The sequence below is a fragment of the Phascolarctos cinereus genome, unplaced genomic scaffold (assembly GCF_003287225.1).
Source record: "Phascolarctos cinereus isolate Bilbo 61053 unplaced genomic scaffold, phaCin_HiC Scaffold_726;HRSCAF=1367, whole genome shotgun sequence".
Taxonomy (NCBI): Eukaryota; Metazoa; Chordata; class Mammalia; order Diprotodontia; family Phascolarctidae; genus Phascolarctos; species Phascolarctos cinereus.
Genome location: NW_027556098.1, coordinates 223,827,488 through 223,852,905, shown reverse-complemented (window position 1 = coordinate 223,852,905; position 25,418 = coordinate 223,827,488). Strand labels below are relative to the sequence as shown.

The 25,418-nt window shown below is 34.8% G+C and overlaps 1 protein-coding gene across 3 annotated transcripts in view; it reads right to left on the bottom strand.

Moving 5' to 3' along the window:
* The window catches only part of LOC110211523 (sodium channel protein type 1 subunit alpha), a 207,507-nt gene that overhangs the window by 29,765 nt on the left and 152,324 nt on the right, over positions 1-25,418 (bottom strand). For all 3 annotated transcript variants that reach the window (XM_020990890.2, XM_078146988.1, XM_020990889.2), the window contains 5 exons: positions 19,393-19,513; positions 15,895-16,049; positions 13,012-13,185; positions 11,693-11,815; positions 402-683 (listed from right to left, as the gene is read on the bottom strand). In XM_020990890.2, the coding sequence (XP_020846549.1) occupies positions 402-683; positions 11,693-11,815; positions 13,012-13,185; positions 15,895-16,049; positions 19,393-19,513 (855 nt within the window). The remainder of the gene's footprint in view (positions 1-401; positions 684-11,692; positions 11,816-13,011; positions 13,186-15,894; positions 16,050-19,392; positions 19,514-25,418) is intronic.

Below are 25,418 nucleotides of genomic sequence, written 5' to 3'. Positions count from 1 at the left end.
TGGCCTTGGACTGCAGGTTCCTCACCCTTGCTTTAGATGCTACAAATTCCTGGCTACCACACGCTAGTAACTTTCCATTAGCTTATGCTGACATGCTAAAAAAAAAATTAGACGAAAGAAATTAAGGATGTTTTCTTTTTCTTTTTTTTTTCTTGTTTTGTTTTTTTAGGCAATTGGGATTAAGTGACTTGCCCAGGGTCACACAGCTGGTAAGTGTCAAGTGTTTGGTCTGAGGCCAGATTTGAACTCAGGTCCTCCTGACTTCAGGGCCGGTGCTCTATCCACTGCACCACTTAGCTGCCCCTGTTTTCTTTTTCTTAATGACCAAATTACAAATGTGTTTTTAAAAATTTTTCATCAACACACACAATAATGAAATATTGACAGAAAGTGTTACTTACTACTTGAAGTAAAGAGAGATACCCAAATCCTACATTATCAAAGTTTACTTTAACATTTTTCCACCGGGCAGTCTCATTTCTTTCTATAAGTTCAAAACACTGAGAACGATTATAGACTTGTGAGATGTCAAACATATCACCAGTTGTGGTATTCACACAGTGGTAGAACTTGCCGGCAAACAGATTGACTCCCATGATGCTGAAAATTAGCCAGAATATAAGACAAACCAGAAGCACATTCATGATGGAGGGAATGGCTCCTAAAAGGGCATTCACAACTACCTGGCATACAAATGAAAGGAAAGAAATGTCAGAATGCTTAATCAGTCCAAGAATGAAACATTTTTCTACCAACCAATGTTTAGTCCTTCTAACTCGATCTATTCAAGGCTACTTGAGGCTTTTAAAATGTAAAATGAAAAATCTTTAAAAAAAACCAAATGAACAAAAAAGGTTACTCTTTTTTAAACATTTAACAGAATAGATCCATTTAGAGAAACAAACAGGGAATGTAACAAACAAACCCACAAGTATGAAAAGTGTAAATGGAAAGCAAAATCAGAAAAACCTTCTGGCAGATAGATGAAGTCAGAATATTTGGTGCTTTCTAGAAAAAAGAGAAATGGGAAAACATAATACAGAAAATTAACTCATTAAAAAGGTAACACATTAAATAATTAAAACAAAAAAAATTGACAATGGGCTGATTTGATCAACATACTTTTCCTAAGTAAAATTAAAAAAATGTGGATATCATAATCTAAAACCTAAGTGCCTGGTTCAAAATATTATTGAAAACTGAAATACCTAACATATTTGTGACCTTAATTATTCATGCATTATTATTAAGACTGATAATACTTTTGCATAAAAAGCAAGACATTTTTGCGTTATGTATTTCATTAGATCATAACAGTTTATTTCAAGCTCCAGTCATGTCATTTGTTTCATTTACTGAGTTTAATTCAATAAACTTATTTTAAATGAAACATCATAAAATTAGCCTTATTGGGCAAAGAGGATAAGAGAAGGAGTTTGTGTGTGTGCTAAGTTGTTCCTAAATTTGAGGCAATTACATTAAGCTCTATTCTGTGATAATACTCATTTTTCCCTCTAGAATCTTGATTTCCTTCCAGAAAATTTATTAAAAGATAAAATACATTTGGATTTTTATGTTTAGCACTGTTGTGGGGGCTGTAGTATATTAAATTCTGCCCTTGGCTGCTCACACACAATTTCCAAGGGAGCTGCATGTGAGTTGCTGTGAGCTAAATTAGGCTTTGAAGCGAGTATATATAACTGAAAACACAAGATGGCCCTGGAATTGAACATATAATAGCTAGGCACATAACTCTACTTAATGTGTGTCTAGTTTTACTAATGCTAAGAATCAATCAAATCAAAAGACCACTGGCACCTATTTATATGTGTTCCTACTATAATTTCTTCTACTTTGCTGTCTTCCTCTTACTCAGGTAAGTTTTTTGAAAGCCAGTCTCCAAACAAAATCTATTTGCCGACTCTTTGTAATGCTCCTGAGCCACTTATGATCTCTTTGAAATCTGATATGATGTCCATGATTGGATTAATGCTTTTGAGGATGTGGAGCAATGAAAGAAATGACCCCACATACACGTTAAAACTACCCAAGACAAAGATGAAGAATGAACATGAAAAAGCAATCTAGGCTGTGCCTACTGAGAGGATCAAATAATAAAATATTTGTCTGGCAAGGTGGGCCAATGTAGACTATTAAATTAGCTCAGTGGTCTAAGTTAATAGTAGGGCTTTATTCATTTATCAATCTGACTGGAAAAATCCCCAATCTTCATTTCATTTTGAATCTGGGGATTTGAGTCCTCAGATTTTTTTTATGTTCACTATCTCCAACTTTTTCAACACTTCAAAAGGCCTATGACTTTATCAGTGAGACCATTCCAGTGACATTGGTTGCAACATCTCAATACCTTTTGAAATGGTCTTCATGAATATTTGTGACAGTCTTTCTTTTTTCAAAAATATCACTGGTCAACAATCTGATGATAACCCTCATTGAACTTAAGCTTGTCCTTGGGCAACAACCCTATATTCTATTGCTAAACCCCTATTCAAAGCCTTTCAAGCTTGATCTTACAAGCTAGAGCTTGGAAATCATTGGTATAGACTCTGAGAGCCCAGGGTCACCTCCATTGCCACCATAAAATAATAGCATTAGAATTTAGTGAATTCTATTTGTAACCTTAAAGTTTACTTGTTATTTATTTCTTCCTCACCTGAGTATTTGAACAATCATCTAGATCAGTCCCAATGTGCTGCGTATTGACTTAGAAAACCACAAATTAACATTATATATCTTACACGGCATTTCTTTTATTTTTAAAAACATTTTCCAGTTATATTTTACTCTTCAGCAAGCTCAGAGTTTAACAGTATGATCTAGATAATAGTGAAATAGAGAGAAAAGAGAGCAAAAACTCAGAGCCAGAAGGTACTTTGGAAATAATTTAGTCCCTCCCTGTTATTTTATAGATGGGGAGACTGAGACTAAGGAAAGTTAAATGACTTGCTCAATTTCACACAGTAGTTAAAGGGAGTGGTGGGATCTGAACTTAGGTTTTATTGATTTCAAGTCCAGTATTCTATCCCTTATGCCATGTGAATTTACAGATAATACATACTACATAAAAATATATAGGTGCTTCAGTGAGATTAACAATAATCCAAAGCAAATAGAGTCCTTTAAAAACTATAGATAAATATATCTCCAGATTGATCATGTTACTTCTGGGATTTATAATAAGTATCTCTACTTTCTGTCTTCTTACTCTTTTCTAAACCGCTTGCAATCTGGCATCTGACTTTATCATTCCACTAATGCTACTCTCTCCAAAGTTACTAGTGATCTCATAGTTGCCAAATCCAGTGGTCTTTTCATTATCTTTATTCTCATTGAGCTCTCTGCAGCCTTTAACAGTTTTCCACTCTCTTCTACTTGATATTCTCAGCTCTCTAGGTTTTCAGGACACACTCTCTTGGTTCTTATCCTTCCTATCTGACTGCTCCTTTGGGTAGATTCTCTTCTTGAACATGCGTTCTAACTGCAGGTGTCCCATTGTTCCAAGCCTTCTTCTTTTTCCTCTATACTACCTCACTTGGTGATCTTATCAGCTTACATGAACTAAATCACTATCTCTATGCTGATGATTCTCAAATCTACCTCTCTACTGACTACCAATATTACATCTCCAACCGACTTTCAGACATCTTGAACTGGATGACCAGTAGACATCTAAAACTCAATATATCAGAAAAGGAATCCATTATCTTTCCCCCTAAACTCCCTACTCCCCTCCTACTTTCCCTGTTACTATAGAGGACAACATCATCTTCCCAGTCCCTCAGTATGACAACCTAGGAATCATACTGGACTCCTCACTATTCTTTACCCACCATATCCAAACTGTTGCCAAGGCCTCTTGATCCCACCTTTGCAACATCTCTTCTACAGGTCTCCTCTTCTTTGATACTGTCACCATTCTAGTGCAGGGCCTTATCACCTCATACTTGGACTATTGTAATAGCCTGTTCATGGATCTTCCTGTCTCAAGTCTCTCCTCATGCTATCCAGTTATTATAATGATTTTCCTAAAGCACACATCTGATCATGTCACCCTATTACTCAATCAATTCCAATGGCCCCTTATTGCCTCTAGGATAAGATAAAAAGGTTTTGTTTAGCATTCAAAGGCCTCCATGACCTAGCCCCCTCCTACCTCATTCCCCAACAGATACTCTTCAATTCAGTAATGTTGGCTTCCTTGTTGTTCCGTGAGCAAGACATTTGATCTCTAGGCTCTGTATCTACAATGCTTTCCCTCCTCTGCTCTTTCTACTACTTTGGTACTTTCTACCTTGGCTACCCCTAGGTCCCTACTAGAATCCCATCTTTTACTGGGATCATTCCCCAACCTATCTTAATTCTAGTGCCTTCCCTCTGTTAATTATTTCCTATTTACTTGTATATAGCTTGCTTTGTACATATTTGTTTCATGTCTCCCTCATCAGATTATAAGCTCCTTATGGCTTGAGACTTTTTTTTTGCTTTTTTTTCTATCCTTTGTGCTTATCACAAAGCCTGACACATAGTAGGCATTCAATAAATATTGACTAACCTAAAATTGCTTTGCCAAAAAAATTGGTTGTAATGAGTTTTGGATTTTTTGATTCTCAGGGTGAATCCTTTGACTGCTATAATGAAGAAAATTATGCATCTTTTACTCCTACTGGGAGGTATTTGAAAGTAAAGCTTTAAAGGTATGATAGAAGACAAATTAACATGGAAATAACTAGAAAATACCTGTATTTTTTTTGTTCCGCTGGTTAAAGAAAGGATAGCTTCTGCAAAATTTTTATCACTTCAGATAATATAATCACAGAGCAGAAAGGACCCACAAATATTATGAAATAAAGTCTCTTCATAATTTAGAGACCTGCTTTACTAGACTTCTTGAGAGTTAACTATGTCAATAAGAAGAGTTAAGCAACAGTATACCCATAAGAATGTAGTTGAATGCAACTATTATTTAGCTTAGTTCAAATTCCCTCATATAATCCACAGGACCTGGATGAGCAAAGGAGACTTGAAGATACCAGGGCTAAGGTAGATTCTCCTGAATAGTTTGACTGAATGTTATATTGCTACATCTGATATCCCCACAACATATAGGCCCATACAACATATATGAACTATGCAATTATTTGTTTAATATTAAGGCAATCACTTAACCTTCTGTGCCGTATTTTGAATAACTTCTTTAAATTAACATTTTTGTTTAATTTTTTAAATATTTTTCCTTAGAAAAATATCTGTACTTTCAAAATTATAGCAAGAGTATATTATTTTAGTTATTCTTAACTAACATGATGTTAGAAGGAAAATCCAAAACCAATGGGCGGCAGTTACAAGAAAGTGTCCTCTAAAATGCCAGTGGATCTGTGATCTCACCAATGTGGGCATTTTGTCCAATGCTACAGACCACAACCAATCCATGCTCATTTATCCTAGATGACTCTCATGTCCCCACATCAGTTTGCTAAAGGAAATCCACCCAGGGTGCTGTGGGGTAAGGGGAAGGGTAAAGGTCTTCTTGGCCTTCTAAAGAAATTATGGAAGCACTAATAGAGTAAGCAGGATGATCCTCTAGTTTATTTTGTCCAAATAAAAGAAATTTCTAATAATTATAGTTGTCTCCAAATCAAATAGACTTGCCTGTGAGATCCTAAGTTCAAAATCCCTAGAAATATTCAAGTAGATTCTGGATGACTGTTTCTCAGGGACACTGTAATAGGAATTCTATTGACAAACCCACACATTTGTACCCAGATTCTCCCTTAGACTTCTGGGGTCATGTTGACTGAGAGGTTATGTGGAAATTTATTAGACTAAATGACTCCTGTGATCCTTTCTAATTTTAAAGATTTTATTAAGTTTTGCCTTCATAGTGCAATATTATAATACATAAAGAGAATATCTTTTGAACCAGTATGTTTTAAAGAGTTCCAAGTTAGTATTAAATAACCACTGTCACAAAGATCTATCACTTACCTTTTGTTCTCACTGCCTAGCTCTACCTAGTAGAATTATTTAATTATTTAAAATTCAATTTTATTTTATTTTCAGATCCCAATTCTCTCCCTTCCACCTCCTTCTTCCCCCACTCATTGGGAAAGCAATGGAAAAAATACTATTACAAAAATCACGTAGTAGTATTTTAACACTCTCAATTCTCTAAGCAAACCTCATCTTGGATATAATTCCAGAGAGGTACTAAGCTCATAGAAGACAGTTATCTGTACAGTTTCAAGTAAGAAATAAAAGAAGTGGAATAGGTTTTTTTTTTTCAATTGGAGGAAGACCTAATTCAATTCAATTAAAAACACTTAGTATGTCTTTAATATATATAGTTATGGCACTGTGCTGGGCACTAGATGCAAAGATGAAAGAAAAGAAAGGAAGAAAGAAAGAAAAGATGGAAGGAAGGAAGGAAAAAAGGAAAGAAAGCAAAAGAAGGTGGCTCCATAAATTGAAAGAAACAGATTTAGGTTTCAGTCTATGTAAAAGAAAGGTTCAAGAAAGAAGCTATATTAAATGAGTTAAGACAAACAGAAAATGTACTTCTCTTTGTAGGAGGATTTCTACTTTGACACTTTAAATGTCACCATATGTTTTCTTTAGTACTTTCTGGAAAAATTTATAAGATGTATAATTTGAAAACAAAAACACTCATTATCCAATTTTTTATAATCTCATATTCTAACAGTTTATAATTTGACTAAGATTAATGATCTCTACCATGTTTAATCTAATTAGGCTAACTAGATATGTTTATGTAAATATTTAACATATATACTAAAGTTTATGAATGATAGGGAATTATCATCCAATCATCATATCTAAGAGATTTCCTGTTGTTTTGGTATTCAAGGAAACAGAAAATGCTACAAGTATATAGCCTTACTCTTACATATGTAATTTTGGTGCCATTTCCCTCCCCCTTCCCCATCATAGTCGCACATTCTAGATTGCTCAATGACTTGAAACCAGTACAGAAGATGGAAAAAATTGAATTTTATGATCCCTTTAAAATAAATATCTCTGCCTAATTTACATAAGTGGCATAATTAAAGCCCTATAATCAGGATACCTTAGGGTCAGAAGGACTTTATAGACCATCTAATTGAATCTCTTCCTTTCATTGATGAGGGAAGAGAGAGATAGAATGACTTGACCAGGATAGTAAACAAAGTGAATAGAAGAGCTGTACTAAAACCTATGCTTCTTGAATACTTTCCAATATACTTCATTTTAAAGTAATCCAATTATTAATTTCAACATAAAATGATCCTACTCTAATGATTACCTGGCCCTTTTCCCTGAATAAATGGTTTCTAAACTTAAACTCAATTCCATTCATGGGTTTCAATAATTCTGTAATTTCAAAAGAGAGGAAGTACTGAATCAACCAGTGCCACAGATCAAAATCAAAAGACACCAAACTGAGGACATTGAGTGTTGGGTTGACAATTTTTATGGAACATGGTATTTTAAAAAAAGAGATCACTTGGTAAAGGGTCTGGAGCAGAGTGGCAGTTTTCTCTTTTCATGCAATGATGTTGCTCATAATTGAAATCCAACCCTTCCCCTTAAAAACAGACACTATACTTCTTGATTAATGCTTTTCTATTTCAAGATTAAATTAAATTTAGATTCTTTTGCTATTAATATTTTGATTTTACATATATATATATAATTGTATATACTCATATGCATTTGCCTTCTAAAGACTAGAAAGTCAATCAGTAGTGACATATCTCTCTCTAATTAGAATAAATAATTTCTACCAAGACTGTCAGGACTCTAGTTTCATTCAAGAAAGGAAATCTTATTTCTGCCTAATTGACGAAAAAAACATATTTAAAGACTTAAAACTGTAAAACTGTAGGATGGGAATATATGTGTGGACCCAAAAGAGTGGAGGTTTTTATGATTTAATGTGTTTTTTCATTTTCTCAAGACACTAACCTCATAAATTCACTGATCACTTTTCTTTTTTTTTACATTTATATTTTGAAAAGAATCTCCAATAAACATACATTTAACAAAGAATGAGAATGGTTACACAATCAATATCCATTCCTATGAAGCCTAGCACACTGGACACTTGTGTCTGCTCAAATCAGCAGGACAAGAAATCTACTGCATATTTTCTGAGTTTGCAATTTCCATGACTTCAACTTTCTAAGAAGGAAAGGTCATCCTTTCATGACAAGTTTGAGGTTTTAAAACAACCATTCTATATGACTTGCCCAAGGGTTCCCCCAACCCCCAAAAGGCATCTGAATATGTTTTCTCCAAGTGTGGATTACTTAATTTGTAAATGATTAAATCAATGTTAATGAAATTTTCCAAATAAATTGATAGTTCGGACCAGGGATCACACAGACCAAATTCAGGCCCCAAAGGCAAGTTTTGGAGAAAATGCAAACCAATTAAAAAGGGGAATTGGAATGGAAAGTCTAACTATGATGTCCTACTGTGACACTCAAATTAACCTCTCCACTCCCTCCCACCCCACTGCACATTAACTAGTCACAGTGAAAGGATTAAAGGTAGCAAAAGGGGAAATACAGTACCCATTATAAAGGGTTGAGGGGAGGAACCAGCGCTCCACCCCATCCAAGTTGGAGAAAGATTATCCTATATAAAATAGAAATATATAGTTTGTTATTAGGAACCTGATATGACAGAACATTTGGTGTTAGTTGTTGTATATGATGCTGTCAGTTTCCCTATTAATGAAGTCTAGAGTACTTTTGAAAAATAAGGCATTTATCTTAACAGGTTTCTTAGATTAGGAAATTAAAGAAATACAAATTTAATGGTACTATAGATATTTAAAGACATCAATTCTCTCAGTTCAATTTTACATATTAAAGAATTTGGACTGGAAATTTGAAATACAATAAATGTATAAAGCTGTCAGCCAGAAATGTGAGTCAATCATGCAAAACTAAAAGTGCCAGTATGATGATAATTGATAGATCACTTTATGCCTCCTTGTCAAGCACTATAAAACATGCTTTATTCAATGATGCTACATATAAGCACATGCTTTGAAATGACCGAAGTGTAATTCAGCAAGCAAACGAAAAAAGCTGCTTTTTTTATGCTTAGCATACAATTTTGCAGCTACTAAAGTTTTGTGCTATAAGAATTGGGATTAAAAAGAAAGTATCTAAATATATTCAAAGCTCAGTTTCTGGGTAGAATCATCAATCATCATTGTCTCTATCTGGGTCTCCACAGTGAAAACAATTGCAAATGGTTGAAAAGAGAAAAAAACCTCAGTCAATTGAAGATGCCAGCTGGTGCTGGGCTGAAGTGGATGGATGTTTTAGTGGTGTGAAGATCCTATTGCAAGATGAGACTACATATATGTCTAACTCTGATTTATTGAAACTAAATAATTTCTTTACCTTTCATACTAGAGGCTACTAAGAGCTTGCTTTTTAATTTCCATTAGTTAAAGTCATAAAATCATTAAAAGCATATTCATTTTAGAGAGTTCTTTATTGATGAATAGCAAGGAAAACATTGCAACCAAAGATACCATACAAATGTATGGCTATCTTAATATGGGCAATACCTTCCTAGAAACACATCAGCAGCAATCTGGTACAGCAGATAAATCCTAGAGAGGCACATAAAAGTTAAAAGAATTGCCCAGGATCCCTCAGCCTGAGGCAGGATTTGAATCTAGGTTTTCCTTACCTCAAGTTCAACCCTACCCACCAGGCCAGGATTAAAGACAGTGTTTTAAAATAAAATAGAATTCTGAGTCACTTTCTGTGAATACCTAAACGTATCTATTATTAGCAATGACATCATCATAAAAGAGAAACATTTGACTCATGAGCTTAAAAATGATTTGAGGTTTTAAACAAAGTGATTGAATCATAGAAAATTTAAGAAAATGTAAGCTTCAAATTTGTAGTGTTGTGCAAAACTCAGACTCTATACAAAATCGAAATTTTCCCCAGTGGAAAATATATATTTAGAACAAAAAAAATTGTTAATCCACAATAAAATAAGTGATAGATTTTAAGTATAAATAATGTCAATTGTTTTTCATGGATTAACACAAGTTAGTGTCAGAATTTCCTGTATGAATTTCTTTATGAAAATATGATTAGCTGTGTAGGAAAGTAAGACATTCCTATCATCTATATTGTGCTCAAAAGCTAGTATCTTCCTGATCTGCCTAAATTAGTTCATGAGTTTACATGAATCATGAATATAAAATAAACTCCACATTCTTAAATCTAATCAGCTAGCTTTTATAATATTATTTGATTAACTTTTGAAGACACTTTAAGAGTCATATCCTAAACTATTAATTAAATACAAGTTGAAATCTAAAATTACTGTTAGTCTTTAAAATATTAAGTCTTAGAGAACAGAGAGGTTGGTCCATTGGAAAGTAATCTATTTCACCAACTGTGCTCTATGGAATTGTAAATTTAATTTTCTTAAAGTGAAATAGATTTTTACAACACCATAAAAACTCTTTAAAAGACTACACCTTTATAATAAATGAGTATAGGAACACACACAAGTAAAAATATGATAGATTTTTTTTTTTCTGACCAGGGTCACGGACAAAGAGTCTCCAAAAAGAATGTAAAAGAAAATCACAGTTTACTTATATGATATTTGGTAAACGAGAATGTAAGTTTGGGTTATTTAAGAGGCATCATTCAGTGACAAATTAAAAAAAAACCATCCAAAGTATTTTATTGTTATTTGCTGATGAGAAAATTAGACAAATATGAAAAATATGTTTATGACAGCAAAATATTGATGCTTCCAAAAAGGGATGTAAATTTCAGATTTTTTTTTATGAATCATAATATTTCTGCTGAAAACTTAAGCTGTAGCCAACATCGAAGCATCCAATAGAAAGAGTTAAAGAAAAAATCCCTGCTAATATTTAAGCCTAGCCATGTTAGCACCTGGATATTTCCAATCATCAGTTGTTTTGGTTTTTGCTTTTTAAAATTTTTGGTCTAGAGCCATGATTACTTTGATGTAGGAAGTACCAGGTGAGGAAACTCCCTCTACTAATGCCGATCTGCAATTATTCAGTCACTTATTGTCTTAGTGAGTTGCTTAGGTACTGGGAGGTCAAGTGACTTGCCAGGTTCATAGAGATACTATGTAACAGAGGCAGGTCTTGAATCCAGATCTTCTTGAATTTGATGCTGGCTTCCTAACTACTACATTACTCTCTCTCTCATTTGAGATCATAGAAGAAGAAAAAACAAAACCCTAATGACATATTTTACATTTGATCCAGTTCAGGCATTATTCAGATAAAGTCAGTTTATTGATCACTGACCAGAAAGAAGCACATGGTTTAGAATTCTCTTTCATTCACTACTAGGGCTGGATAAGTATCTATAATACCAAGTATAACACTCTTCTTATCGGTATTAGCTAATAAAAAACTCTTGACATTGACTATGATGCGGGTAAAGAAATTTGGATGAGCCCAGTGATGTGTGATCACTATTAGTACCAGGAAAGTCCAGTCTTTTGCATATCTCTTAATGGTAAATATGCAACAGATAAGAGGAAGAATGTAGCATTTCTGCAAAGATTTGCCATTCCTTTTGCATGCATGAGCTCTTTCTACTGCATGCATTACCCTAGTTTCCTTCATTTGCCTTACCCTCATTCCCTCAAATCTTGATAGGGCTCTAAGAGGTCTCAGAGCTCTTAGTGTTCTGAGGGATTTAATGGCACCAAGTTCTGAGTAGCCCAAGGCATTTGCTGTTAAACTAACCAAAGAGACCTGTACAAAAGAAAAGAGCAATGTATTTCTTTTAATTTAGAATGACTTTTGTACATGTAACATGATAATATGAGTATTGGCTTCTAAAAAAGAAAAAAACATTATAGAATATTTTCAGGAAGCCATGAAAGAAAATAACTTTTTCTTTAAGAAAAAGGAATTCATTGATACTTGGTAAAGAAAACCAATTAATTAATGCTTGATATGTCATGTATCTTATAGACTACTCCACTGACATTTCCTGGTAGAGGAAGTCACCTATGTAAAAGAAACAAGTGAAAAAAAATTTAATATGAGTGAAACCTATAACTTTATAATTTTTTTAAAAAAAGGTAGCTGCCATTCTGTTCTTTATTTCTTCAATTTTGTCAACTTGATTTTGGCCCATTGGTAAAATACAAGGGCTGACACTTTAACTGGAATTACAGGAATACTGCATTCACTCATCAGTAGATGTAAATTTATATATTTAGCTCAGGCTTCTAAGTGACTAAATTCTTGACCTTACCTTTGTGTTTGGCATTTCATTTCAACCTATGGAGAGAATAAACTCTAACAGTGTATCATAAAGGCATCCTAACAAAAATCTACTTTAAATTCCTCCATATTAATGAGTGAGAAGCGAAAATACAAAGCTTTCTGAGACAGGTAGAAGTTTATATAGATATATTCCTTTTCATTTTCAAAATCTCTTTTCTTTAAATAAATGAAAAGATAAAACTCTGCCCCCATGTTCTTGTTTACTTTGCCTGTTAATTATACAGGTCACATTTTTATAGTGCTTTAAGGTCTGCATAGCATTCTAATCCCAACATTGTGATGTCATTTTGGTCTTCTTTGATTACGAAGGACAACAACAAACAAAGGACCATTCCAATCCCAACAACCCTGAGGAGGGGGATAGCATAAACATTATTCTAATTTTACTGATGGGCAAACTTATGGTATGAATATTCCCTACACCAACAGTCAATGTTCTCTCTATGATTTGGAAGATGTTATTTTGAGAGCTGCTGTAACTGAAAAGTCATTACCCAAGTCTCTTCATCTAAGGATTACGTCAGGTTAGGCTTGTCCTCAGACAATTGGCATAGAGTATTCCAACACTTATTAAAAAATTTAAAAAAAAATAAGATTTTTTCAAAGCCCAACTATAAACTCTATGGATTAAAAAGATAAATACACAGAATACCTACATCAACAATCAAGAAGTCTAACCAACACCAGGCATTAGTGAAATAAGTTTGATAGCCATATGCCACCCACTTTAGAAGCATTTCTAGAATGAAGATGTAAGTGAAAACTTTGTCAGCATATTCCAACATGATTTTAATAGTCTTTCGCTGTTCAATATAAATGTCTTCAAATGCCTGTAAAAAAAGAGGTATATAATTTAGTATTCATAGCATGTTATGACCTGTAAGCTAGATTGGATGGCTAGGATAAAGATTTTTTAAAAAACTACTAATAATGGCTTATATTGATAGAGCATTTCAAAATTTGTAAAGCACTTTTTATATATTAACTTATTTGATACTTACTATGCCTCTGTGAGGAAGGAGCTATTATTAATACCATTTTATAGATGGGGAAATTGAGGTTTGGTTTTCCCTGAGAGATTATAGGATTTGCTTAGGGTCATACAGATAGTACCTCAGCTAGGATATGAATCTAGATCTTTCTACCTTCTAGTCCATTCCACTATCCACTGTCTCATGTGTGTGTGTGTATGTGTGTGTGCGCATGTATACATAAATACATTCATACATATATGTATATTATAGCATGATATGGTAGAGTACAATACAGTATCATTTTGTTCAGTCGTGTCTCACTCTTCATGACCCCATTTGGTTTACTCGGCAAAGAAACTGGAATGGTTTGCCATTTCCTTCACCAGCTCATTTTACAGATGAGGAAACTGAGGCAAACAGGGCTAAGTGATTTACCTAGGGCCACACAGCTATTAAGTGTGTGAGGCCAGATTTGAACTCAGGAAGATGAGTCTTCTTGAGTCCAGGCCCAGCACTCTATCCACTGCACCACCTAGTTACCCATATGGTATCATATGGTATAGTATAGTATGATATGGAATGGTAGAATAGCAGGTTAAAGTAGGGTAGGGTAGCATAAGGCAGACTGAGGTAAGATAGAGTAGGGTAGGGTAAGATAGGGTGGGCTGGGGAGGGATAGGGTATGTATGACACAGGATGGCATTATATGGTATCATACAGCTTAGAGCATAGAGTTTATAGCATTTTGATATAAATAAAAATGTTTTCTCCCTTTGGATTACTTCTTGGCCTCCATTTACTCCATTGACAGATGGGATGTAGGAAGGCTGCTTGCTAATGCTAGTTACTGCTCTTTTCTTTTCAAAGGCTTGCAGATGTCCAGCACTAAATATTTTGGGTGAAATGTGCTTATTACTAGGGAAGCCAAGAAATAAGAAAATAAAGTAGGCTTTTACTGAATCAATTTGTAATTAACAGCTGTATTTGAGAGATTACTCTAGATTTCAAGTTTTGATTGGCTGTTACCAATTAATTAAAAATAGAGGTGAGATCAGAGCTCAGCTATCCAGTGTAAAGTTGGAAGATTATAATTTTTCTCCCTTTTGCTACCCATCTCTTGGCCATTTTACTGCTTATTAGTACCACCATAAGGTAAATACAGAAAGTAAAAGGAAATGAATATCCTACAATTCAATCCTCATAAAGTAATATTTGTGACTCATCCTCCCTCATTCACTGTTGCTAAATATCAACTTGACCTAGCCATCTTTCACTCATTTAGTGTATTTGATAGCTTTTATGCCTCAGTAGAGATGAATACGTGACTTGCCATGATGAACTGGAATTACAAATCATCTGCAATCCTTAGTATACTTTCTGTTTCTTGGAACTTCTCCTTCATGTTTCCTACATAGAAGTAATTTTATTTCAGTCACTGGTAGAAGATGGAACCCTAGAGATAAGACTTTCAGATAGGATTACATTCAATGTGAAGAAATGCAATCATATCAAAGTAAATCGTAGCCCTCTATCACAATTATCAGATTAAAAAGGAGAAAATGTCATGTAACTCTATGGGCTTTTTTTGCTGGGTCTCACTGAAATAGAACATTTTTATTTATTTTTTATTTTTTTCTTTTTTTTTTCTCTTTTGGCTAGGCAATGGGGTTAAGTGACTTGCTCAGGGTCACACAGCTAGTTAAGTGTTATGTGTATGAGGCCAGATTTGAACTCAGGTTGTCCTGAATCCACTGCAGAACCACATTTTTAGATGTTGTTCACAGGATCATAGGATTTAGAACTTCAAGTCATCTTAGAGATCATCTAATCTAACTCCTTTAATTTATGGATCAAGAAACTAAAATCATTCTATCTTTATTTAGTGGTCCTTTTTCCCCCCTAATGTTTTCTGTAATACTGTACCTTGAATTTCTTAGGGAGAAAAAGGCTAACTCACTCAAACTGTTGATTGACTTTGATAAGAGTGAAAGATTTGCATATTAAAGAGAAATAAAATCTTTTAAGGAGTTATTTAGGCATGTTGCCCATTGCTTATTATCATCAACACTCATTATTTCCTGAGCAGCAGGAGAATACTAAACACAATACTAAAAAGATTGAGAAATGGTCCCTAAGGACTTAAAGATGCTATCTTCTACATTGTCCAGAAACAGGAGAGCACAACTCTTAATATATTCTCGAGCCTATGACCTCTCATAAAGTACATATTATTACACATATTATCATAACGTCATAGCTTTGTTTATTTGCCTAACAAAGTAGGAGAAAAGCTAACCGTTTATATCCATTGGGTGAATGTGAAGACATTTTAGGGACAAATTTTCAGGTTTAACTACTTAAAGACCACAGAAATAAAGAATTAGTTCATTTAAAGAGCAGATATGGGAAATATAGGTCAAGAAATGGATTTGTAGGCTGTAAGTTTATAAAATACAAGATATGAATCATGGTTGGGTGTGAAATTAATTTGGAAACAAATTTCTAATTTGAAAATTCTGGGGAATTTCTTTTTCATGAACTAATTTAGCTTGATGTTTCACTCACCAGAGCACCACTGCTGAGGAGTATCATGAAAACAATGAAAGTCTCAAACCAGTTATGTTCAACTATTCTGAAACAGGTTTTTCTCAGGTTCCACCACTGTTTTCCTCTGCCTTCTTCCACACTGACTTGACAGCATTTGAACCTTCGTACACAGCCTGTAGGGAATAAATTCAAACATGTAGAGCTGAAACATCTCATAGCCAAGTAAATAATTTTGATACCTTCCTTGTTAATCATTTAACTAGCATTAACTTTTCTTAACTTTCTGGGATATAATTATCTTTGCACTTTCAATCTTACCATAAAGCCTGTGACATTTGACATGTGAAGTAATAAAAGCAAATTATCAAAAGCAAGTTACCAAGAGAAACTTGGAATAATAAAGTCATCCTCTCCTGACATATTAGGAACACGGCCTTAGAGCTGGAGGAGGAACTGGAGGAGGCATCTTGTCCAACCTCATTTTCCGAGATGAGGGAACAGAAGACCAGGGAGAAGTGATTTTAAAACACAGGTAGGAAGGAGCAGAGACAAGATTTGAACCCAAGTCTTGTGACTAACTGATTCAGTAGAGAGAGTTCTGGCTTTGGAATCCAGAAGATTGCATTCAAATCCCGCCTCAGACATTTACTGGCTGTGTGACCCTGGGCAAGTGACGTAACCTCTGTCTACTTCAATTTCTTCATTTGTATAAAGGGAATAACAATAGCACCTGCCTCTCTGTGTTGATTTGAGAATAAAGTGAAATAATATTTATAAAGTTCTTTATAAAACTTAAAGTGCTATATACATGTTAGCTATTATTATCTGATAGGCTTAATTAGTATTTATTTTCAAAGTTCATCTAAGGAAAATGACAAAACATCCTCAACTACTTTACTAAAACTGGGTACAAGTATGTTGTCCAGTTTTAATGCAGTCAAGTACCTATAAAGCAGATTCTGTAAATGGGAATTTAGACTTGTCTTCAAAGTGCCATGCTAAAGCTCTTCTTTAAAATTTTTTTAAAGAAACACATTAAATCAAATATTTGTTTTGTTTGCTTTAAGAGAACATGTTTAGGTGCAGCTAGGTGGCACAGTGGATAGAGCACTGGCCCTGGATACAGAAGGACCTGAGTCCTAGCTCAGGTGTGTGACCCTGGGCAAGTCACTTACTAGCTGTGTGACCCTGGGCAAGTCACTTAACCCTACTGCCTAGATGGAAAAAAAAAAGAGAACATGTTTGCTTAATAGTTGGTCCAGCATTTAGCATAATCACTGGCACATAGTAGGTGCTTAATAAATGCTCACTGATTGATAGTTGAGATTCCTTCTAAGCACTTATAATTAAGGCAGGAGCTACCTTAATTGTAGTGACAGACAGATGCCAACTTGACTGACCTTCAACAAGATCAGCGGATGTATTCTGAGGTACAATACTGTGGCAAATACTTTTGAATGCTCCCGCAAATGGTATTTTTCCTTTTTTTGTTAGCCCAAATCTATATACCTCTGCTTCAGAGTCATCCCACTGGTGTCTCAAACTCAACAAGTCCATAACTACCTTTTTATCTTTTTAATCTGTTCTTCCTTCTGACATTACTCTATCTGCAGTGGTTCCACCATTCATTTGCTTAATCTTTTATGTCTGCCACATTGGTGTTACCTTCAACTCTTTCCTTTCCCTCTCCTCTTATAACCAAGCTGTCACCAATTCCTGTACATTGATTGTAACTTTATAATACTTCTCACATCCACTGCCTCCTTTCTACTCCCATTACTACAGTGTAGGTCCTTATTACCTCCTCCTAGTGCTTTTCACTTCCCTTAGCTAGATGATAGCAGCTCTAATTATTGCAAAAGTGTTCTAATGGGTCCATTGGCCTTTCCACTGTTCTCTTTTCAATTTAGCTTTCATATGACTACCATATTCATTTTCCTTAAGCATCAATCTAATTCACTCAGTTCATATTATTCTGTACTCTAGACAACTGGACTACTCTGTCCCTCAAGCATTTCTTGGGTCATCTTGCCTCTGTTCCTTTGTTCATATTATTTCATTTGCCTAAATCCTCCCTCTCTCTACTAAATTCCTAGCTATCTTTTAAAACTCGAATCAAAGGGAAATAGCTCCACATAATTCAATAATATCTGTAATTAGTCATTTCTCCTTCTGGCATCACTTTGGACTGTTGTAGTTTGGGATCAAATGTGACCTTCTCTTTTTGGCATATGAAGCCCTTCATAATCGGGCTAGACCCACTCTTCCCAGTCTTATTCCACCTTATTCCCCCTCCCTTTTGCTTTTACTCCAAATCACTGGCCTACTTTCAGTTTCCTAAACATGACATTCCATCTCCTACGTCTGGCCCTTTAAACAATGTTCATTATTCTCAAATGCTTTCCTTCCTCCCCTTTGCCTGTAGGAACACCTAGCCTCATTTAATACTCACTTTGTGTCATATTCTATAGGATGCCTTTCCTGACACCCTCCACAATTATTAGCATTTCTCTCTCCCCCTCCAAATTATTTTGCATTTACTTTGTATATATTCTCATTTGCTTATCATTGTGTGGTGTTTTCTGCAATAGAATGTGAGCCCTTTGAGGGAAAGGGCTGTTTGGTTTTTGTTTTTAGAAACTTAGTGCCCAGTATAGTGCCTGGAACATATTAGGTGCTTAATAGATGCTTACTGAATTCAGGTAATACAAATTCACATTATTTTATTGCACATTATTGTATACTGTCATTTATATGAGATGCTCATCATTATATGAGACACAGTATGATATAGGATGGACAGCTGGCCTCTGAGGCAGAAAGATCCAGGTTCCAGTCCTGTCTTTGTGAATAACCCTGGGCAAGTGATTTAACCTCTCAATGCTCTGGGCAACTCTCTAACTGGAATTCTTAACCTGATGTCTTATAAACTTGTTTTTAAAAAATATTTTGATAACCATTTTCAGTTTAATTTGTTTCCTTTTAATTATATGTATTTTATTTTAGGCATTTAAAAATTATTCAGAGAAGGGATTTCAACAGATTACCCAATGAGTCTATGATGCACAAAAAAAGTTAAGAACTCCCTGTTCTATGACTGTATGTTACTGTGGAAATGTCCATCTGCACTGGTAGAGGATATTTTCTTTTCTGGGAGTGCCCTAGGCAGGCCAAGGAAATGACAGCTTAAGCTTCTATTCCTACCTTATTTTATTGTTTGTGTGTTTTTCCTTTCCTGGATCCATCAGAGATAAGACCATATCTTCTCGGAAGTTTGTATTTTCACCAGCACCTAGCACAATGTGCTTCACACAGTAGGTGCCTGATAAATATTGGATTGCTTTTCTACCTGCAGCATACCTAAGTTCATGGCTTTGTGAGGGAGGAGGTAGACAGAGGGATAGTCTGTTTCTTAATTTGTCATCATTTAAATATCCCAGGTTACTATGCACACAGTTCCTTTCTTTTCTTTTCTTTTCTCTTTTATACAATAAAACAGATGGCTGACTCATTTACCTTCAGTGAAACAGGCTTCAGGTTCAAGAGCTTCTTCAGGTTCTGCCACAGGCTGCTCCTCTTCAGGAAGCCCAATGTCTACAGTGCTGCCTTCAGATGAACTGCTGCTCTCATTGAGTTTCTGCATAGAAAATAACAAAAGAGACTGCTTTATTTCTGGGAGCTAACAAATGACCTAGGCAGGAAGGTGTACTGTCTATGAATGTGATCTTCTAATACCAACCTTGAAATCCTCTTCTAGGAGTTTCCTGCAAGTTAAGAGAGTTAAAGGAGGGAGCAAAACTTCAGAGGTATATAAGAGAAGGTGATCAGCTTTCAATCAGAATAATGAGAGACGTTCTTTCAAAATTCTATGGTGTCAGTGACAAATGTTAGTCAGCATCATTTACTCAGTGCCCATCCTGCAGAATTGATTGTATTAAGAAGTGCTGGGGGAGGAGGAAAAGAGAGATAGAGGGAGAGAGACAGAAAAACACAGAGACACACAGAGAGAGACAGATGGAGTAGGATGGAGAGGGGAAAGGAGGAAAGACTGTTTTCTTTTTAAGGAGAATGACATTGGTTATGTTATTTTACATTTTAATGATTAATTTATGAATTTTTCCTTCATCTCATGAATAAATGCAGCGGCCTACCTTTACTTTCCCTAGATGGATGAATAAAATCTTAGAATGTTGGAGCTGGAAGGGACATTAGAATTTATATAGTCTGAGTTCCAAATTTTATGGGTGAAAAAAGTGAGACTCACAGGGACTAAGTGACTTACTCAAATAAACAGTGGAGTTTACACTTGAACCCAGGATTTAAAAAAAAAAGTCTTTATGTCCAGTTCCCCCCTCCCCACTTTCCCATCACTACATTGTACAATAGGTCCTCCTGTGCAGTAGGGCTTTACTATTATAATGAGTTTCTGCAAAGTTTATCTAGTTTTTGTTTGTTTGTTTTCTTTTGCTTAAGCCCAATTCTCTTACTTACAGGTTAAAGATTGTGTTGACGTTAATCTGGGAAGGCTAAGTATAATGGATGAGAAAATTCAATTTGATCTATGACAAATTATCTATAGAGATCACAGCAAGTTTCCAAAGGCATGCCAATGTGTTCTGTGAAGCTAGAATGGGGGAAATAGGTTAACCAACAGCTCTTAGAATGACTTTCATCAATTTTTAGATTGCACTAATGAAATACACATTGTTCTTTCTAGAACTTCCAAAAACGTCAGTCATGCCCCAAACTGAATGGCATATGCACTTACCTATTTGGATGGGAAACAATATAAAAAAGATCATGGATTATAAAATTGTAAAAGTTTCTGTGAACTTTGAAACTTTTAGCGAGGGAAATTGTTTTATTCCCTGAAATAGCAGCTTAAATATAGTGTGACAAGATAGCCATTATTAAATCATATTTTTGTTGCAAATATATCATGTAGAAGGAAATTATGTAAAAGAAAGTTAAAGCTAGTTAAATATACATACTGTTTAATAATATAAATCAAGCAAGTGAACCAATGTATCCATATTCCTTGTTAACTGCATGAATTTCAGAAGTTATCCTCTAAACAGACAGCATAATTGATATCCTTAAAAATGAAGAGAATGCATAATACCAATAAAGAGTAAACAAAGTACTTGTAGTAATAGCTAGCACTTATAGAATGCTTTAAGGTCTGAAAAATGCTTCATATTTATTATGTTATGTTATCTTCACAACAACTCTATGAGGTAGGTATTAGATGAAGAAACTGAGTCAGAGGTTAAGTGACTTGTCACACAACTACTAATTATTTCAGACAGGATTCAAATTAAGGTCTTCCTGACTCCAACTCCCATGCTCATTCCATTGAAAACACTTACTTGCCTACTTGCCAAACTGTGGAAGTGTAACTGAATTTTTTTACAAGTTTTGGAAAGACCAGAAACAAAGTCAATTTTCCTCACACGAATGGTAGTTCAGAGCTGAGTACAAATGTTAGAGGCTGCTTACCAATATTACTTCAAGAACTCTTACAAGTCTGCATTTTTAGCAGTTGTGAATATGAACTCTTTCACATTTTTGTCTTAGCTGATTATGCCAACATAATTATATCCTTGCTTTCGAGCAAATGTAATAAAAATATAAAGGTAACTAATAATAATAGCTAACACTTTTATATAGTGCTTACTATGGGCCAGGCACCGTACTGCACACTTACAATTATTATCTCCTTTGATCCTCACAACAATCCTGGGAGGTAGATAGTATTATATACACCATTTTACAGATTAGGAAACTGAGGCAAACAGAGGTGGAGTGACTTGCCCAGAGTCACACAAGTAATAAGTATCTGAGGTCAGATTTGAACTTAGATATTCCTGATTCCAGTCCTGGTGCTCTGTCTACTTTGCCACCATTCTTTGGCATAGGGTTCTGAGGTACTCCTGGGAAATAACGAGAACACAGCCTTGCTAAATAATACAAAACCAAATGCATTTGTTTCAAAATACAGCCTACCAGGGTACATGGTGGAAGCACCTCAGTGGCTTTCCCATCCTGCTAAATGAAAAAGTCCCAAGAGGGGCTCAAATCCTCCATCAGCCCAAACAAGACCTGCAATAATGGCAGAACAGTTTGTGTATCAACTACATACAGATATCCTCCCTGCCAGATAATCAGCACTGGTCTCTAAACTTTGATCTGTACACCAGGTTTGAGGCCCCAACCCTCCCTGATATCTGGTCTTGATTGACCCAGTTAAGTACACTATAAAAGCACACTGGATGAGTCTTAGTGCCCCCTTCTAACATTTCCATCATCCCTGATTGTCTTTCTTGTTGTAAATATTCTACCTCTATAAAGATGGGCTTGGTTTACTTTCTCTCTGCTGACACTCTATTCTGGCTTCTTAGGCTCCATCATTCCTTGTACAGCATTTTGGAATCAAATCTCACCTGCTGCGCTGCATTGAGATATGTGCTCATGGCAGGTAGTCAGGGATTTGATAATGAATACAGAACTAAAAAGCAAGACCATATAAGGAAAATGAATAATATTAATAATAGCAGTATGACAACATTTTTAAAAAATATGTATTTTCAAGTGCCAAAGAAAAAAAAAAGAAGTGAATTTTTCTGAACAGGATAAAATTGCCAAGTCCACCCTACAATTTTTGCTGATGATATCAAAATAGACTAGTATAAAATTTAAATGTTATAAATAAGTTATGCTAGATCTCCTTGGGGATGCTCTTCATATCAGACTGACTTTTCCCAGGGAAAAGAGGATAGTCACCAATACATTTTTATCCTTTAAAACTTGGTACACTAGAATGTAAGCTGACAAAGGTAAAGGATCTATGTGTACAAAATATACTTGCCTCCTGCCAGGGATAGAGGCAATGGATTTGAAATGCAGAAAGAGACATGCATTTTCAGACATTTGTTTTGCCAGACTATGTAGATATATGTATTGAGGTATCTGCTTTTTGTGTTTCTTTAATGTTTATTTTGCTTAATTAGGGGAGGCTGTAGTGGGACGGACATATTAATTAAAAAGATACTTATTATCAGAAATTTATTTTTAAATTAAGAGCAATAGAATATAAGCTCCCCAAGAGCAAGGATTGTACCATTTTTGTCTTTTTAATAATAATAACAACTCAATAACAGCTAATATTTATATTATACTATGTACCACGTACTATGCTAGGCCATGAGGAGATCCAAAGGTTAGTTAATGCATAATATATGCCTTCAGGGTGCTGACAGTTTAGTAAGGGCTAAGACACAAATATAGATAATTGGCATATACCATATCACCCAATATGTACATTAGAGCATTACAGATTAAAGTGCTTTGTGATGCATTGAAGCAGGAACCTGCCACAGTCAGCTATTACAAAATGGCATTTAGTCAAAAGAGACTGATTTTGGACACTCCTTTTCCCCCCTCTTCTCCTCCAAAGGCCTTTTGTCTTTGGCTGAGGGATAGGAGGAAAGCATGCTCTGTGGTAGAGTTAAAAGGCTGAATACTTGGGCAGGAATTGCATTCTTACAGTAATTTTAGGTTTTAATACACAACACACACACACACACACTATATATATATATATATATATATATATATATATATATGTATATATACATATACATATATATACATATATACACACACACACATACATACACACATACATAAATATGTATACACACACACACACACACACACACACACACACATAAAATTTCATCCTCACACCAAATCTTAGAGATGGAGGCTTTATTCTTATTTTGCAACTATGGAATCTGAGGCTCAGAGAAAATGAGTGACTTTCCCAGGCAGCAATACAATTACTGGTTTCTATTCAATGATGAAAGAATATTTATTTTCTTATGTACATAGCCAGAAAGGAGTCTGAGCCTTGATGCTAGATTTTCAAAAAGAATTTTTAAGTATTTATTTTTAACTTTCTTTTATTTTTTTTAATTCTAAATTCTCTCTCTCTCACCAGCCCCTCCCTCATCCACTGAGAAGGCAAGCAATATGATATCATTATAATTTTAAATAATAGCTGAGATAGCCTAGTACTCTTCAGACACGACAATAGTATTGGCCATATGCAACAGCAAAAGAAAACAATTTTGAGGCAAAGCAGAGATAGAATAGAACTGATTAAGAGATTTTGACAGCAATACAACTACTGGTTCCTATTCAATGATGAAAGAATATTTTTTTTTCTTATGTACATAGCTTTTTATCTGAGCTGAGTGAATGTGATGAGATATCTATCCAGACTCAAAAAAACTGAACAAATTACTAGCCAGATTTCATCCCAAAGAAATCTCAGGGGTAATCCTGTGTCTAAAGTTTCAGGACAAACATATGGGTTAATTTTTTTCATTCTCATTGGACTGAGTCAGATCTAAATAATTGGAAAAACATCAGTTAACTCATTGGTAGGCCAAGCTAATGTAATAAAAATGACAATTCTACCTAAGTTAATTTACTTATTCACTGCCATACCAAACTACCACAAATCATTTTATAGAGCTAGAAAAATAATAACAAAATTCATTTGGAAGAACAAAAGGTCCAGAATAGCAAGGGAACCAATGAAAAGAAATGCTAGGGAAGGTGGTCTAGCCTTTCCAGATCTTAAATTGTATTATAAAGCAGCAATCATCAAAATGACTCATCAAAACTACCTGGAACTGGCTAAGAAATAGAGTGGTGTATCAGTAGAATAGGTTAGGTATGCAAGACACAGTAGTCGATAATTATAGTAATCTAGACCCAAAGACCTCAGCTTCTGGGATAAGAACTCACTATTTGACAAAAACTGTTGGGAAAACTGGAAAAGAGTATGGCAGAAACTAGGCATATATCAAAACCTTACACCATATACCAAAATTAAGTCAAAATGGGTACACCATTTAGATATAAAGGCTGATACTATAAGCAAACTGGGAGAGCAAGGAGTAGTTTACCTGTCAGAGTCATGAAAAACAAAAGAATTTATGACTAAACAAGAGATAGAGAACATTATGAAATGCAAAAATGGATAATTATTATTACATTAAACAGAAAAGTTTTTGCATAAACAAAGCCAATGCAACCAAGATTAGGAGGGAAGCAGAAAACTGGGAAAGAATTTTTACAATCAGTGTGTCTGATAAGGGCCTCATTTCTAAAATATATAGAGCACTAAGTCAAATTTATAAGAATACAAGTAATTCCCCAATTGATAAATGGTCAAAGAATATGAACAGGCAGTTTTTAGATGAAGAAATCAAAGCTATCTATAGTCATATGAAAAAATGCTCTAAATCATTACTAATTAGAGAAATGCAAATCAAAACAACTCTGAGGTACCACATCACACCTATCAGATTGGCCAACATGAGAAAACAGGAAAATGATAAATGTTGGAGAAGATGTGGGAAAATTGGAACACTAATGCATTGTTGGTAGAGTTGTGAACTAATCCAACCATTTTGGAGAGCAATTTGGAACTATGCCCAAAGGGCTATAAAAATGTGCATACCTTTTGA